Source organism: Plecotus auritus, assembly GCF_963455305.1.
Source record: "Plecotus auritus genome assembly, chromosome: 7".
NCBI classification, from domain to species: domain Eukaryota; kingdom Metazoa; phylum Chordata; class Mammalia; order Chiroptera; family Vespertilionidae; genus Plecotus; species Plecotus auritus.
In genome coordinates, this window is record NC_137774.1 from 121431976 (window position 1) to 121450413 (window position 18438).

The 18438-nt window shown below is 37.8% G+C and overlaps 1 protein-coding gene across 6 annotated transcripts in view; it reads left to right on the plus strand.

Moving 5' to 3' along the window:
- The window catches only part of SKIC3 (SKI3 subunit of superkiller complex), a 74366-nt gene extending 63735 nt beyond the window's left edge, over positions 1–10631 (plus strand). For all 6 annotated transcript variants that reach the window (XM_080681656.1, XM_080681660.1, XM_080681661.1 and 3 more), the window contains 4 exons: positions 183–335; positions 4397–4527; positions 6446–6569; positions 8458–10631. In XM_080681656.1, the coding sequence (XP_080537782.1) occupies positions 183–335; positions 4397–4527; positions 6446–6569; positions 8458–8529 (480 nt within the window). In that variant the 3' untranslated portion in view covers positions 8530–10631. The remainder of the gene's footprint in view (positions 1–182; positions 336–4396; positions 4528–6445; positions 6570–8457) is intronic.
- Positions 10632–18438: the final 7807 nt, after the last annotated feature.

Here is an 18438-nt window from a genome sequence, read left to right on the forward strand (position 1 = left end):
ATTTCTTCCTGTTGAATGCTATTTCCTCTCTTAACCTGGGATTTTTGGTTTTTGGGCACAAAACTTACCAATAATTTTAAAAAACGTAACTTCATCAAAGTTTATTGAATTTGTTGGAAGTAGAACATCACATTGTGTACTAAACTAAAACCTTTTGTGTGCTTCTTTTTTCTGTTTCTCAGTGGTTGGCGCACATATATCAGTCTCAAGGAATGATGGGTGCTGCAGAGATGTGCTATAGGAAGAGTCTACAAGTCGCATCCCAGCAGGGCAGTTGGAGTGGGAAGCTGTCGAGTCTGTTGAGGCTAGCACTGCTCGCATTAGAAGTCTGCATGGTAAGGCCATGTTGTAATTGTGATCATGAAAATTGATTCTTTTATTTTTCTTTCAGGTGAAAGCTTTTTCTATTATGATATCCTAGTGAGTTCCTATTGTTTCATTGCCTTTAGTGTGGTCTCCTGATAAACTTTGTATTTGGGCTCTTGGTGGACATAAGAGTAACATAAACCCATAGACTCTAGCCAAATCTTCTCAGTGTTTAGAGAAAAAAAAAAAAGATTCCAATTTTAAGTTGGATTATGGTAGAATATACATTAACCCAGTCACTCATATGTGACAGAGATGCCGATAATTAACATTTTCACTCATTTCTCAGTTCAATTTGACATTCTGTAAAAGGGCTATCTGGTAATTTTTTACTTGACATCCTATTTTAGGCTTATTAATCTAAAAGTATTATATGCTAGTGTGGAAAACTCTTCAAGATAAATGTTTACATGGATGTGTGGGGATGCAAACTGCAAAACAAGGTGTATGATATTTTATTTGGGTGTGGTATATATTTTTAAGAGTACATATCTCTGAATGCATTTTGTGTATGTGTGTACATACTTTTATATAAAAGGTATAAAAGTTACTTTGGATATTATAGCACTGGGGGGTCTTTAAGGAATGGTAGAGGATAATTTTTTATTTTATTTCCTTTGATAGTGTTTGAATTTTTTTATCATATGCATGTTACTTCTGTAATTAAAAGGTAAACTGTCATTTTTTTTTGTTTTAAAAGATTAGAAGAAATTGTCCTAGACAGGCCTGAATTCACTCATACTTTCACAATAGTAATCCACTGTTAATATTGTTTACTTGTTTTAACCAGACAGTTTTACAAAGAAATATAAGAATTAGGACATTTTTAGCTTTGGTGCTATAGAGGTTTGGGGGTTCCTTAGGTCAGGGGACATATTTTGGTCATCTTTGCATCCTTGCTTTACCACTCTGCCTTGTACCTAAAAGCTCCTCAATAAATGGTTTTTGAATAAATGCACAAATAATAATGGTAGTCAATTTGAGGTGATTTGGGTGGAAAGAAATCGTGGTTAACGGTAACTGTATACCACTAAATGTTTGTCCCACGTTTATATTTAACAAAGGTCTTTGTGACGTTGGTAGCTGGTGCGCTATGGAAGCCACAGAGAGCACCTATAAATGCTCTTAAATATGTGAACTGGAGAAGTATATATTCTTTTAGTCTAACATTATTTTTAGTTAATAAATTATTTAGTGGTGTGCTTGTTTTGTTTGTTCTGAATGCTGGGAAATTAAATCTGACCTGGAATAAAACAATAATAGCAAACATATCTAGCACTTGGCTTGTGCTAGACACTGTTGTTATAGTGCTTCACACATATTAACTAACTTAATATGCACAATAACCTTATTTTACAGATGAGGAAGTTAGTTTGCAGTATAGTAATAACCGTATATACCTGCCCTAACCCCCAACTACCACCACAAAAGTCCTTTTTCTAAGAATCTTGCTCCTGGTTTTCACTACCTGTGAAACATTCAGCCAATTAAGCTGTTTAGAGTCTGCCCCCTTCACTTTTTTTTCTTTTTGTAATAGTGGAGATAATAACTGCTTTGCTTTCTTATAGAGTTGTTATGAATATCAAATAACATAACATTTACAAATGTATTTGTGAACCTTAAAGCACTATCTAAATCAAGCACACCACTAAATAATTTTTATTAATTAACAAAAAATAAGTGAGACTAAAAGAGTATAAGTTATACCAGTAAGATTAGACACCCAACAATTATTACAGGAAGATGCCATATTTCTATAGTGGCTAGATGGCAGTGTGCAGAAGAGTGGTATATTAAAATTAGACCGTTTTATAAGAGCCTACTGTATGTGTGGTATATATGAATAGGGTATTAAACTGAAAGATGTAGATTAGAAGATTACAGCTGGAGAAGGATTGTGAAGACATTTCTTTAGAGTCCTGATGCCTTCACCATCTTTTCTCTGGCACATTTCCACACAGAAATGCCCACCAAGACGAGGAAGGAAGGGTTGTGAGAGAGAGGGAGGCCTTGATGTCTGACCTTTGAGGTCCTGGAGGCACATGTCTAAAAGCACATGGACAGGTATCTGACACATTCCTCAGAAGCCATGGCTCTCCATCTGCTGTGGTAGCACAGAGAAAAAGAGTTGCTAGTGTTTTGGGAAATGACTGCATGCTTCTGGGAGAGAGTGAATGGCAGTGAGTGAATCCCAGAGGTGGGTAGGAGTATATGTCCAGGTACAGGATGGAGGCAGTGAAGAAGCAGCATGGGACCAGCTGTACTCCTGGAGGTCCTCAGAGCCAGGAATGAGTGATGCCAAGTATGAGAGTAGAGTGGAGTTCTCTTCGATCCTGTCCAGTAGGGCCACCTAGAGGAGTGATGAGATCTCAGGAGAAAGGAAGCTAGAGGTTTCCAGATTGTAAAGATGTGAAAAGATTAAGTGGAATAACATACATTCATCCAAGTCAGTGGAACTTCAGATTAGCAGGACTGTTTCATTGCGGGGGGTGGTGGTGGGGGTCCTATGCAGTTGCACAGGGCTCCACACTTGGTTTAATTTTAATGTTCTACAGTTGCCTTCTTGAAATTCTTAATCATTTTTTAACAAAAGGCCCTGCTTTTTTATTTTGCACTGGGCCCCAGAGGTTACATAACTGTCCTGCAGGTAAGAAACTACTCATGAAGTTGGGAATCTCTGATAAAGCCAAGAAAGTCTGGATGAGAAAAGGCTTTAATTATTTGTTAGGCCTAGAGAGCTAACATCTTACAATGGCACCAGTCAAATGCAGACTTCTGGTATTTTACTATATGGGCCTAAAACCACAATTAGCAAGAAAAGGTGGGAGCTTTGGGAAGATGAACAAGCAATCTACTGCTGCCTGTAACCATATCCTAGCTGGGCGCTGAGGAAATGGGAGTGGGATGCAAATATTATCTTTACTAGTAAATGAAGATTGAAGTATTGAAAGGAAGAGGACATTCTAATTAAGACTGTGTTTATAAATCAGTGTAAAAAGTGGCTGTAGGAGTTATGGGGCCTACTGAAATTTATATCTAGGAACAGAGGAAAAATCTTCCTTATATAATAAATTCTAAAGACATAATGGGAGACAAGAATAAGTACATTCTAATCATATTGTTTAGCATACCAGTTACCTTATGTAATAATCTTTGGGCTAACTTTACAGAATACTTTATATGCGGTCTTGGAATGTATAGGGTATATTATAAAAGCAGCCAGTGAATTTGTGTTTTTTGTTTAAAACAAATCTATTCAGAATAATTACATTAGTATGGGTTTTGACTTATTTTTTTTGTCAGGTATACCCTAAGTGTCATTGCTCCTGTCTTTATAGATGATGCCTCACAACCTGTGTTCTTTATTTTCAAATTCATTATCTTTATAGCTTCCTCTTTCTTAATTACACAAATTACTATTGCCTGCACTACCCTCAAAGTTTATTGCTCTTCTTCTTTTATCATTTAGTTTTTTAAATGGATTATGCATTGACTCATTATTTTAACTTTATTAAAATGTGTATTCTAGCTACCTGTAATTATGAGATCTTGGTTACAATTTGAGTTTTTTAATGAAAGTTTTAAAATGCATTTTTCTTCCTGCATAATTCAGTAGTGTGTTCAAGTATTTCATTTCAGCCTTTCCTCTCGCCTTAGATAATTTTTGAAATGTGGAACTTTATATTTATCACTTTTTAAATTTAGTTTTGTGTATTTGTTGACCATAGGCTTAGTAAGTGATAGATTTTATTCACCTATATAATAGAATTGTGCATTTTCTCTTAACAAATATTTTAGCATTTTTAAGTGATGTCTGCTGGTTGAAACTTTCCTTTATTCCACTCTACTCTGTTATGTGGCTCCTTAAGGGCAGGGATCAGATCTCAATTGTTTTGTAGAATTATGCTCCCTATAGCATTTACATGCCAACTTGGACAAGTAGGCATTCAATAAGTGAGAGTTGAATTGCATTCTTTTAATGTAAACATGTCAAAAGCTTTGATTTGATATTTGTCTTATATTTTTACAGGCCAACATTTCAAATGATCACTGGCCATCCTTGGTTCAGGAAGCTACAACTGAGGCCTTGAAGCTTTGCTTTTGTCCACTGGCTATCCTTTTACAAGCTTTGTTACAGTTCAACCGCAAAATGGGGGCAAGGTGTGAAGAATCTTTGTTTTTTCCCTTGGAAATATTTCTTTACTTTTAATCCTTCTGGGAAGCAAAGAAAGATTTAGAATGAGTTTAACAACTTTGCCATTACTCATATATTTGCATCTACTTTAGAAAGGCTGTTTCTAGTAACCCAGTAAGGAAGAAAATAAAGCTTTACATTTGTTTTTTAAAATAGTTTGGTACACAGATACAGAATATGAGATTTGGCATGACAGTTTTTCAAGTGAAGAAGGCCTGGAAATTTGCTCTTTACTGGTAGAGCCACTTGTGTAATGTGGATGCTAGAAACAAACAAAACTGAAAAGACCCAAGTTCAAGGCTGATTGAGATAAGTTCTTGTAAGGCAGTACACCATGAAAAAGGTAATACACATGGAAAAGGCAGAGACATAAATAATGTGAGTTTTATATCAAGAAAATCCAAAAGTTTCTCAGATTAAAAAAAAAATTAGCAATCTTTTTATTGGAGGGTGGGGATGGGGTCAGAAATAAATTTTTAAAAAGTTATTTAGCCCAGCCAATGTTGCTCAGTGGTTGAGTGTCGACCCATGAACCAAGAGGTCCCCAGTTGGATTCCTTGTCAAGGCACAAGCCCAGGTTGCAGGCTCGTTTCCCAGTAGGGGTCATGCAGGAGGCAGCCGATCGATGTTTCTCTCTTATCAGCATTTTCATCTCTCTATCCTTCACCCTTCCTCTCTTTCTAAAAAATCAATAAAAACTTATTTAAAAAATAAGAAAAGGTAACATTAAAAAAAAAGAAACTTCAAGGTGATATGGATGATAAATCAGGCAAGAATGTTTCAAAATACTAAGAATAGTATCTAGCTCTAATCGATTTCACACATAATGCAAGGCAGCCATGGATTTAGAAGCATACACTATTGGCACAAAATAGGTAGTATAGACATAGAGCTTAATGCATATAGATATGTGGCAGAGACATTCAACATCACAGAATAGGAGTGAAGGAAGAATTAAGACATATGGCTAATCAGCAATTTCATCACCATTTATTAATATTTATTTATGGCCAATTTTTATATAACTGATTTTTACCAAAAATGTTTTAGGCTAGATTTGATTGTGCTCAGTGTGGGTTACTTAGAGGGCCTTAACCCCCTTTCCCTCGTAATCTCTGTTAGTACCTCTCATAACTTTTATCGCCACTAAATTCATCCCAGATAAACATGCCGTCTGAGAAAACAGTGTGCTCACTCTGTGGTTTCTATGTAAGAGCATCCTCAAGACAAATTCTTTAGCTCCTGCTTCAAACCAGTGCTACTTAGAAGATCCTCCTGTTCAGCAGTTCTGAGTTACCACTCTCTTTCTTCTACCAGTACAGAAGTCTTTGGAGTCATAGTAAATTAGGAAAGAAAAAATTAGAATACAGCTGTAAATCAGTCTGTTATTAGGTGGGTTCCCACATTGTACACATCCTGGAAAACAAACTAAAAGCCTGATACTATACATTTAGGCTCTCGTATAGATGTTGATTATTTTTTCTTATTCCACTCTACACTATGTATAATTTACTGATTTATTTATCTTCTGCCTATTTTCAAAAAAGATTAGAGGTAGAGCACTCAGAAGTGCTCATAAAATAGTGACCTTTTCTTTATTCTATTTGGAATGAGCCTAAATGGGAATAATAACAGCAATCTGCCTTATAAGGTTGTGAATATTAAATGAGACCATATATGTAAAACATTAGGCATACGTAGCACATAATAAGCACTGTATAAATGTTAACCATTATTAACTTTATTGTTATAAGTATAAGAAATTCATAATTAGCAACAGGTCTACAAAAGAATAAAAAAGATAATGTGTATGAGAGACTAGTGTATGAAATACTTTATATTAACGTATATGCTTTGGACTAAATGTGAATATCTTTTTCCCAGAGAGACACGGCGACTTTTGGAGAGACTGGTGTATCAGCCTGGCTATCCCAAATCTATTGTATCAACTGCACGTTGGTACCTACTGAGGCACTTACATGCCAAAAATGATGGCGAGCTCATTGATGTAAGGCATTGATTTTATTCAGAATATATCATCTTGGACCTTTGTTGGAAGAGGGGTGAGGGTTGCTGTCCTCTGCATTGTAGGATTTTGGCAGCATCCCTAACCACTCTAACCACTGCATCCCAGTAGCACTGTCCTCCTTCTTCCACCCAACTGTGACAACCAAGATTGTCTTCTAGACATGCCAAGTATACCTGAGCTGAAATTATCCCTGTCTGAGAACTACTCATTTAACCTATAGGAAGTATATCCTCCTCATGTGATATGTAGCAGAAGAGAAGATAGACAATTGTGCTCGGTGCTGGTTGTGGTATCTTGTGATCATTGCCATGGAAGCAAATAGGTAGACAAGATACATTCAGAAGCAGCAAAATTTAATAGTATATTCATATTATCTTCAGAAAAGTTATTTTACTACATCTTGTTTTTTCTATAAAATGATTGGAACAATTTCTACTCTACTTCTTTAGACTCTGGTACCTAAATATGTAAACATATGCATCTACAATTCTTTTTTAAAATACAGTTTATATAATACATACATGTATTCAGATTCTCAGAACTTCAGCCAGCAATTTTTAAAACAATAAAAATTAATGAGAAGCTTATAAAAAATATCTACAGCATTTGAAATACTGTTTGCCATTTATTTATTTATTTTTAAATATATTTTATTGATTTTTTACAGAGAGGAAAGGTGAGGGATAGAGAGTTAGAAACATCGATTCAGCTGCCTCCTGCACACTCCTTACTGGGGATGTGCCCGCAACCAAGGTACATGCCCTTGACCGGAATCGAACCTGGGACCCTTGAGTCCGCAGGCCGACGCTCTATCCACTGAGCCAAACCGGTTAGGGCAATACTGTTTGCCTTTTAGTGAAACATACAATATTAAAGAAATGTTAATGAAAACAATGTTAGGATAAAGGCATTATAATCAAACATATTGCAAACCAGAAAGGAAGAACTTGTATGAATCTTGGGAGACAGTTCACCACGCATGCGTCTGTTGCAGTTCTAAACATCCTATGAGCTGAGGGCCTGACTGCCCTTTGTTCCAGACTATCTTTTCAAGGGTGTATGTGTAGTGACAGCCTTGGGAGACAGAGATGTGTCTCCCTCCAGAGCAAAGGATAAGCCTGCTTACTGCCTGTTATAAAAGACTCAAGTCTCCTAGGCTCAGGGTTCCCCTCTTGTAATACACCACAGAATGTATGGGGGAAAATATATGTCCATTCATGTCACCCCCGTGAGACTTGGAGGGCAAGGGGAACAGATGCAAATATGTTGATGCTCATGTTGTTGGCTGTACCATGAGTAATACCATGGCGAGCTAACTTGTTACCTTGCGAGTAGAGCAAAATCTCGGTCTCTTCACAGTGTTGGAAAATGAACAACCAAAAACTGTTAATAGAATGATCAACTGAAATTAAATCTTCTATTTTGTGGAATTGCTGAAAATCATCGAAAGGTTCTTGATAGAACTTATAACCTAAGCTGTGGTTTTAAAGGAGAACAATGTCATTTGTACAGTTTTATGCATAAAATGGTCTTTGGAGGCTAAGTATTTAGAGGTGACAGTATTGTAAACAAAACTGCCAGACATAACCTTTAATTTTATACAGTGCCGACAGTGGTAACCATCAAAATATTGGCATCTGTGCGAATTAAGCATTTGAATAAATTGTGTTTATCTCTGATGTTTGCTCTGCTTGAATAATTTGTTTCAGCAAAAATGACTGAAAGATTGCACAGTCACATTTTTTGTGTAATTTAATATTGCCTGCTGCTCTTAGGCATATTTGGCTTCTAAATATAAATTTGGAATCTAAATATAAATATTGTTAATGAACAAAATAGTAATGTTCCTGTTTGTGATTTCCTACAGGTGCTGGTAAACAACGCCAAAACTCATGGAGATACAAGAGCACTGGATCTGAATCAAAAACTGTCCTCATAATAACAATGTATTTTTTATATAAAGCAAGCAAAGAAAAAGCTGTTAGAGTGAAACAATGAATCAATACTCTTCCCCAAAGCAACATTTTTTTTAAAAACTATGTGTTACTCATTGCTTTTTTTAAATCTGAAGATGTTTAAGTTCTTAAACTAAGGCTGTAATTTTCCACTAACTCTAATGTAACTTTAATCTGAAAAACAGCTTTGATTTTGAGAAGTCTGTAATAAGACTAAAAACCATGATTCCCTTAGTTATTCAACAGTTATTTGTAAAGCATTATTTTTTCCATTTTTGCATGGTGCACAATAGGATTTTTTATGTGATCCCTTATAATAAAGCCTTAATAGTCGTTTTCTAAATAATATGCAAAAGCAAATTAGCACAATGTAGACTTTAGTTTCTTTTATGAATTTTTAGAGTCCAGCTCATCATAAAATCCGAATAATCTTATGACCTATTTTACTAGTAGTTGACCTCGATAAAGCATGATGTAAGTGTTGGTGAATCTTAAATTGCTAATAGACATGTTTATATAATTCAAGATATTCAGGTGTATGACTGCATTTCAAAAAAAAATGAATGGAAATTTTTGGAATATAATGCTGACAATAATGGATCATGTAATTCCTTCAATTATGATGAAAATACTTGAATTTTCTGAAATAAAAAAATATATTGTCTTATTTTCTTTATATTATCAATATCAGATATAATTTTTAAATTTTTGAGAGCACATTTACTTATTTTATTTCAATTTTTCAAAAAGCCATTTATATATTTTCGAAAAAACTGTATGTCACTTATTTTGAATTAGTGTTTTAAAAATGTTTTTAAACATTTACATATATTATTTATTGTACAAAAATGTGTGGTTGTATTCTGTGTATGTAGTTTTTCCATGCCAGTACCTTCACAATGTTACTTTGTGAGATAAGTTGATAATATTCTGTAATTAAATTTTACTTCGGAGGTTAATCTGTTGAACTACTTTTAATTTGATGAATTCCCAACTTTGGCTGAATATTTCATCATTCAGACCTGTGGAATAAGAATATTTAAGGATGGGGCCTAGGTCTCTGCATTTTAAGGGCGTGCCTGAGAGATTCGTATGCCCATTCAGGTTTGTGCACCACTAGATTAATCCAATAATGATTCTCCCCTTTATTTCTCTTTTTAAACAAGATTAGGCAACTTGCCATTCTTTCCCCGTTTATTTCTTACCCTCACGTATGTCACACTGCTTCTGTGCGTTAACAGCCTGGCTTGTAGACTTAGCCCAGTTGTGCTGCGAAATGCCAGTGCAGCCAGTGCCCGAGCCTCCTGCTCCCTCAGGGCAGCACTCAGCCTTTACCTCGGGCGCAGGCTGTTCTCATCTGCTTAATGCTTGGGATTCAGGCCTAGGTCTCCATCCGCTCCCTGGGGATCACTTCACAAGGTAACTTCGCCTGTGATGTGGAGTGGTTAGCCTTCGCTCCAGGCCTACAATCAAAGAGTAACTGTTTCCTAGTTTGGCCTCCAGGGGCCTCAGACCCAGGTTTTCTAGAAGGCAAGACTGGAAAAAACCTGACCCTATCTCAGGTGATTCTTTTTGATATAGATGTACACACATCCTCTTCTTGTTAATGGCCTTCTTTTCAAATTACTGTCCAGTTACTATGAACCTTAAATCACTGTATAATTTTTACAGACCTTACTTCATGCAGACCTATGCTAAGTGTTCTAAACATTGCCATTTAAGCCTAGTTAGCAAAGGAGAGTGGTGCTAAACAGTATGCTTAAAGCAAAGGAAATTCCCAGTGAATCAGTGCTATTAGATTCTAGGAATTTTAAAAGTAGCCGAAATTTCCCTTCAGAGTTTATACATAAGCTTAATTAGAGAACTTACATTAAATCTTATTTCCTGAAGTACCAATATTTAGCATTTATATTATTTCATTGTTTTTATTAGATTTTTTTGAGAATTATAGTGCTTTTTCTGCTCATTTTTACCTACCATTTGGCTATTACTGATTAGTTAGATGTTTATAGACTAGGTTGGCATCTGATAATCATTTTCTGTGATAGAAATACAGTTCAGCTTATGAATAAACTATTGAAACACAATCTGGGATCATATATTTCTTAAGGTGTCTCTTGCATTAATTTCTGGTTAGGATAAAAATACAACCTTTGCTATACTCTTTCACTTTATAAAATGAGTTGACAAACTTCCTTCAACTTGGTAATCTACATAGAACAGCATTGGACAGAAATACTCAAGTTACTGTACATTAAGGGATTAAAACAGTATGAAACAGGAAAATATCCACTGATAAGTAATACGTGGGTATGAAATGATACATTATTTGGTTGTCCCATAGAAAGTTTGATCTCTGCTTTGGGGAAATTGTATAGGCACAACAAAAGGAAGCATAATTTATGTATCAGTCATTGTGGCTAGCAGATCCATTTCAAATTTTGCACATTAAAAATGTGGAAGCGTCGTTTTGGCAGAGTAGACCCTTATCTCTCCAGGTCTTCCTTTCTCACACTTGATTGGCGGATGGGTGAAAACATCTCAGGCTCCCATGCTGCTTGTTTCCAGGGGTAACAGCTGTTGGTTGTAAACTGACCTTCACTTTGAAGGAGAACATTTTTTTGTAGTTTTTTTTTACTTTAAAAAGATACAGTGTATATCAGATACAAGTACAATAATCTTCATATATATATGACTTTATACATACAGATAAAGCAAAAAGTCAGAAAATTTCCTTAGCTAGGGTATATGCCTTATTTTTGGTTGAGAAATTATAGTATCTTGCTCTATTGCACTTAGAGACCATTCAGTTCCTAGCTGTCCCTGTCGCTATGTAATAATGGGCTTTTCCTTTCTTTGGCTGATTAGAATAGGAACTTTTTGAAGAGCAGTGTTTTAAATTCTAATGTACCTAAACAACCCACACAACTACATTTTTTTATAATTGCTAAATTATCTTTAGACCTCAAAATGTTTTGAAGAAACCTAAGAATAGTATCTAATAAAAAGCTGTTATGAAACATTTGATATTTTTTATCTTATATTTTGAACTTCGAATTGAAAATACCTATTTGTTTTAGTGAAGGGAAATAATACCAGGAAAGGGATAATTAAAATTGTTATATTCGTTGAAAAAAGGGGTTGGATTCTACATTACATCACTGGACTATTGAAATAATTTGCATGTTGATCTCTCCCCAGTTTGAATCAGTATAAAAGTTCATTTGGGCTTCATGCTTCACCACATACTTTCCCTGTATATAATCCTATATAATAAAAGGCTAATATGCAAATTGTTCCCTCGGGAGTCTGACCAACCAGGAGTTCAACCGCTCGCTATGACATGTGCTGGCCACCAGGGGGTGGTGCGGAACAAAGGAAGGCCCCATCTGGCAGCTGGGGGAAGGAAGGCCCCGGCCAGCAGCCGGAAGGCCCCAATCGGCCCTGATCGCCGGCCAGGCCTAGGGACCTTACCTGTGCACGAATTTCATGCACCAGGCCTCTAGTACCTATTATAAAAACATATTTAAATTATATTAATTTTTCTGGAGAGAAGATGGATAATGAAAAAATGCTTATTTTGATATGTCTGCTTATGGTAGGCAGACTAATAGCCCCCAAAGTTATCCATGCCCTAATCCTATAACTTGTAAATGCATGGCAAAAGGGGTTATGCAGGTGTGATTGAGGGTAGGGACCTTGAGAGGGAGAGATGCTCCTGAATTATCCTGGTAGGTCCGTTTTAATTAAGAGACCTTAAAAGTGGAGAGAGAAGTGACAACAGAAGTCAGAGAGATTTCCCTTGCTGACCTTGAAGATGTAAAATAAGGGCAGCCTCTGGAAACTGGAAAAAGCAAGGGAACTTTCTCCTGTGGAGTTCCCAGGAAGGGAAGCAGCCCTGCTGACACCTTGATGATATAGCCTGGTGAGACCCATGTGGGACTTCTGTAGATAATCCGTTTATGTTGTTTTAAGCCAATAAGTTTGTGATCATTTGTTTTGCCAGCAATAGAAAGTTAGTACATTGCTCATTGCATATACTGTTAAAATGAGTATGCATTCCATTGAATTTCAATTTCACCAGATCACTGAAATTGGGGATCATCATCTAAATTGTTGCTAAAAAGGGGGTCATCAGATAAATATGATGATTTATTAAAAATGGTTACTGTGAAAATACAAATGTCAAAAGTAGTTGACTAAGAATATGTGGCTGTTCACTTCTGTAATACTATCTATTCTCACTCAACATGCTACTTATAGCCCAGTATCACCAACACAGTTGATTAAGTATGTCATTCTCACTCTTCTTAAAAGAAACTGCATTAAATTAAACAAAACCTAAGTGGTATGTTTCAAATTTTCAATACTGAATGAGCATGTGACTAAGTCAGTCTTATCTCTTGGCCTTTCATTTTAATGTGAATTTGTAAAAAGCCAAAAAAGTGTGCTACACTTCCAACAGCTGCATCCTGTTGTTCTAGTTACCAAAATTTTCTATGTCCTAAGTGAGCTGAATGAAGCAAAATCCTATATAATCCTATATAATAAAAGCCTAATATGCTAAGTGTCTGGTTGCCAGTTCAACCAATCAAAGTGTAGTACGTTAATGATATGCTAAGGCAGCTCAACTACTCGCTATGATGTGCACTGACCACCAGGGGATACGCTCCAATAGGTAGGTTAGCTTGCTGCTGGGGTCTGGCCAATTGGGACTGAGCAAGCAGGCTGGACACGCCCTGGAGCCCTCCCGTGGTCCCTCCCCAGCTGGCCAACCTCCCGCATCCTTCCCCGGCCCTGATCGTGCACCAGTGTGGTCCCTCGACCTGACCTGTGCCCTCTCACAATCAGGGACCCCTTGGGGGATGTCAGAGAGCCGGTTTTAGCCCCATCCCACAGGCCAGGCTGAGGGACCCCACTGGTGCACGAATTCATGCACTGGGCCACTAGTACTGAAATAAACTGCTTGGTGCAGAACCTAAGAAGCAGCAACTTTGGTTTTCATTGCACAGGGGGCATCCCTGTGCTTACAAACCTTAGTATAGAGCCCCTTTCCAATGAGACCTCCACTGTACAAAGTGAATCAGCTCTAATAACTAAGACCCTGGGAAGGAAAGTAGACCCTTTTGCCCTCCCATGTCTTGACTACCTAGCACTTTCTTGGTTTTGAAAGACCTTGCCCTCCAATTAATCCCTATGGAGGCATTCTCATAACAGCTCATGGGTGTGTGTTTGTTTCTGAGGATTTTATGTGGGTGTTGTAAATACTTAAAAGCCTTTAAGTTCTAGGTGATAGAATCTAGGCGTAAAGACTAGCTAGATCCCTTGGTGTAGGAGTGGTTTTGGGTTGCAGGGGTCAGTTGTTCAGCACCATTCACACGCCTCCATGTTGGCACCTCCCACTTGAAGTCCATCTCTGAAGGTTTCCCTTGTGAATGGAGTACATTATTCTCGGAGAGGCAGCTGGGAGTTGGATACTAATGGTTTTTACCTTGCCCATCTCCAGTCAATGACCATAATGTTTCATCAGCTGTTAGCCTCCCTTCTCAGAGACAAGAGAAAGAAGTGCTTTTAAAGTAGAGGGATATTTCCTCATTTTAATTTTGTTCCAGGAGAAATCTATATTTTGCACTTTCTGCTTTGCTCCACTCCTAGAATTATTGCAAGCCAAGGTATTTCTTCTCATATATAGTAAAAGGACCTTTTGAACTCAAATATTTTTAGATACTGATCTTAATTAGAGTTGGACGAAGAGTACCATGGAACTTGTCTTTCCCATAAAACTCAAAAGCTTTATTACTAGCGGCCCTATGCACAAAATTAGTGCAAGAGTAGGCCTTCACAGCCCTGGCTGCCTCAGCCCTTGCAGCCCTGGCTTCGTCCAGAAGGATGTCAGGATGGTCATTTCGCTGTTCAGCAGTTCAGTTGATTTGCATATTATGCTTTTATTATTATAGATCATTAATCAGTACAATTTATCAAGAGCAATAGCTACTAGGTATCAGACACTGCATAGATGCTGTGCATATATTTAGAGAAACAATATAGCAGAATGTTCACCAGTAAGAGTAATTCTCTGAATTGCTAAATTCAAATCCTGGCTCCATCTCCTACTAGCAGTGAAACCTTGCATAATTACCTAATGTCTCTGTGTCTCTAACATCTGTCTGGAGTATTAAATTAGTTCATCCAGTGCTTAGAAATAGCTCAATGTTTTCTTAATTCTTCCAATAATGTACAAGGTAGGTATTTTTATCCCCACATTTTTTTAATCCTTACCCAAGGATTTTTTTTTATTGATTTTAGAGAGAGAGGAAGGGAGGAGGGGAGAGAGAGAGAAACATTGATGTGAGAGAGAAACATCAGCTGCCTCCTGCATTCAACCCGACCTGGGACCAAACCCACAATCTAGGTATGTGCCCTGTCTGGGAATCAAATCCACAACCTTTTGGGGTATGGGATGATGCTCTAACCAAGCCCCCTCTCCCCCATTTTAAGATGAGGAAACTAAGACTCTGAAGTTAAAGAAGATAACAAAGTCACAGACAGTGACTGGGTGGCCCTGGTTTTAAACTCAAGTCTTTCATACCTCAAGTCTCTTCCAAAACTTCCAAGCACAGAAGTTTAGTTTATTTTTCTGTTTTCTCAGTTTGTCTACTGGACTGTAAAAGAAAACCTGGTTTATGACATACTGCTGCGCACATCAATTTTTACTGACACCATTTATCATGTGTAAATACCTTCAGAAAATGAAGTAGCAGAATTCTGCCAAGGATGGAAGCGGTGTTATGGAAATTTAGTTCACGGAGTTAGGAAATTTTATGACTTTGTATTCGTAGCTGGGTAGGGGCCAAAACAACCTAATATTTTTCCTGGCAATGGTCCTGCTTCTCCCAGGAGGGCTTGCTACCTTCTCTTTGTGGGAGGAGATGCACTTGTTTTACGGCTTGGAAAGGAACTCAGGAAGGTATTACAACCATTGCCCGCTGAGTTGTGTGGTTTACCCAACTTTTTGAGTTTACGGGGTCAGTAGGTTTTAAAGTATCACTGGTAGAACTCCAAGTTGGTTATTGGCATCATCAGGTAGCAGAAACTCCCACGGAAGACTGAAACCCTCAAACGACGCTGCTCCCTCTTCAGTGCCGCCTACACATACTCACCTAGGGACTTCACGGCTCCTCTCCCGCCTGTCCTGTCAGTGTCTGGTGTCCCTGGAGTTCTTCCCGAGTCTCGGTTGTTCACTGAAATCTTCATGTCCCCTTCCGTCGCCCAACCCCAGACAATCCCTTCCTCACCCATAACTCCAACAACCATTTCTGTGCTAAATCCTCAGTTCAGATCTCATGCTCCTGGTGTTTATCTCTCACTCACCACTAATCATATCCACGTAGACATCCCAAAGACACTTCAAAATCAATTAGTTTAAAACTGAGCTCACTGTCCTCTTCCTCCTGTATCATCTCCCTCCTTTCCCACCAGGTTTGCTTCTCCCAGTGTCTGTAATATTTCTTCACATTACAACCAGAGATCTCTCTAAAATGCAAATCTGTTGTCATCCTCCTATTGAAAATCCTTTAAACTCTGAAGATAAAGCCCATGTTCTTCAACATGAGTTACAAGGCCTGTTGTGATAGACACCCCACGCTCACCTCCAACTTCCACAGCCTTCTCTTTCACTGTGTACTTCCCCCATTCTTCTTCCCCAACCCTCACCACACACACTTCACCCTCTGACACATACAGGGTATCCCCCCAAAATTGTATATACACTTAAACAGCTGAGAGCTCAATTGTGAAGATGAAAGTATTTTAATAAACACGACCTTTGTAATTATTCCAAGGGTGTGTGTACAGTCTTGGGGACATTCCTGGCATGTGCGCCGTGGTCTTGGCCACCAGGTCTTTGCTCAGGCTGCTCCACCTGAGCCCCCACATCTACCGATATCTAGCCCCTTTCCCTTGGCTAATGCCTACGTATAACATAGAGCCTTCCAGTTAGATCCTTTTCTTATGCCAAATGGCTCTTCCAGGTGTTCCCATTACACCCTTTACGTGACCACATATCTGCAAGCAAAGGTCCCCTTGCCAAGGTTACGAAAAACTTTGAGGTGAGAAATTACTCCTTGTTCTAGAGAATAGTGCAGAACATGAATAGTTTTGTTATCAATTTTACTGTCTAATACCAGGCTCTACATTGAATATATCTAGAAGTTATACATGATTTAATTTTATAGGAAACTAGTGTTTTTGAAGTGCCTTTAAATATAGCATCTAGATGAAATCATGTTGGATGTTTTTCATGGAAATTGCTGTATTTTTTTTTTTTAATGAGTTAGCTCTTAGTTGCTCATAATTCTGATACATATTGAGTACAATGAATCAATATTACCTGCTACAAATATTGGGATTGCTAGAAAACAAAAATCTCTGGGTCAGAAGTTGCAAACTGACAACCCACGGACTGTATCTGCTCACGGACATTCCCTCGTAGTTTAGGGAGTATAATTATCCCTCAGTACCCTCAGGGTGGGAAAGGGAGGATTGGATCCAGGACCACCCTCCCAGCCCCTAGCCGGGAGGTTACTAAAATTCAAGGATGCTCAAGTCCCTTAAATAAAATGGTATAGTATTTGCATGTAACCTATATTTGTATATAGACTACAGTAGGGTATGCCTACACATTACTTCATTCTCATGGATTCAGCATAGTGATTGGTGCATGGAACATTCGAGTTTTGCTCTTTTGGAACATTTTGGGAAATTTCTTTTTTTGGGGGAGAGGGGGCTATTTTCCACCCATAGTTTAGTTGAATCCACCAATGCAAAACCCATGGATATGGAGGGCCAACTGTTGTTAATGCTTATAAATGGAGAGGTTTCATATTGTCAGAGGCAAGCTCTTCAACCAGGGACTTGGCTCTTCTGGGTGCGGGAAACAAAGAACACATAGGTACAAGCAGGCAAATGGGACATGCTTTATTACAAGCAAAGCAGCCGGCAACAGGCTGGTCAGTGGCAACTTATATACAAGCTCACAACAAGCTCAAACAAAAGAGGCTTTGTGCCAAATACAGAAAGGCACGCCTGCATGGTGTATAGCTTGCTGGGTCTTTGCTTTTGCACCTGCGTATAGCAAATTAGCCTTGAACATCCTGACTAGGATTCTCATGCTCAGAGAGGCCTGGTGCACTCTAGACAGGGCTCCCACATCTATAAAACCCAGATTTCTGGTTTCTCTTGAAAAATGAAATTTTGGGCAATAATGGATTATGTATATGCTAATAATGAATAGGAACTGCATAGTGGCTATTCTTTTTAGACAGGACAAGTGGTCTCCAATTTGCCACAGTTCTTGCCATTCTTTTTTTTTTTATTTTATTGATTTTTTACAGAGAGGAAAGGAGAGGGATAGAGAGTTAGAAACATCGATGAGAGAGAAACATTGATCAGCTGCCTCCTGCACACCTCCTACTGGGGATGTGCCCGCAACCAAGGTACGTGCCCTTGACCAGAATCGAACCCGGGACCTTTCAGTCCGCAGGCTGACGCTCCATCCACTGAGCCAAACCGGTTTCGGCTCTTGCCATTCTTTAATGTATCACATCTGCCCTACTTGACTCAGTTACATTATGTAGATTGCTCTTTTTTATTTGTAGGTAAATAAAAATGCATGTATGTAAAAAATCATTAATTTTTAAATTAATAAATTAATGAAAACCTCATCAAGCTTCTTTGCTTTATTGGATTTCTTTAATACATTCATCTCCTTTAAAAAGGTGGTAAGAAATACAGAGACAGAGGAAGCAATAAACATCTTAGATATTAACTTTCTTCTTCCCAACTTTTATCAACAAACCACTCCATTGGCTGGTGAAAAAGAAGACTGGGAAGTT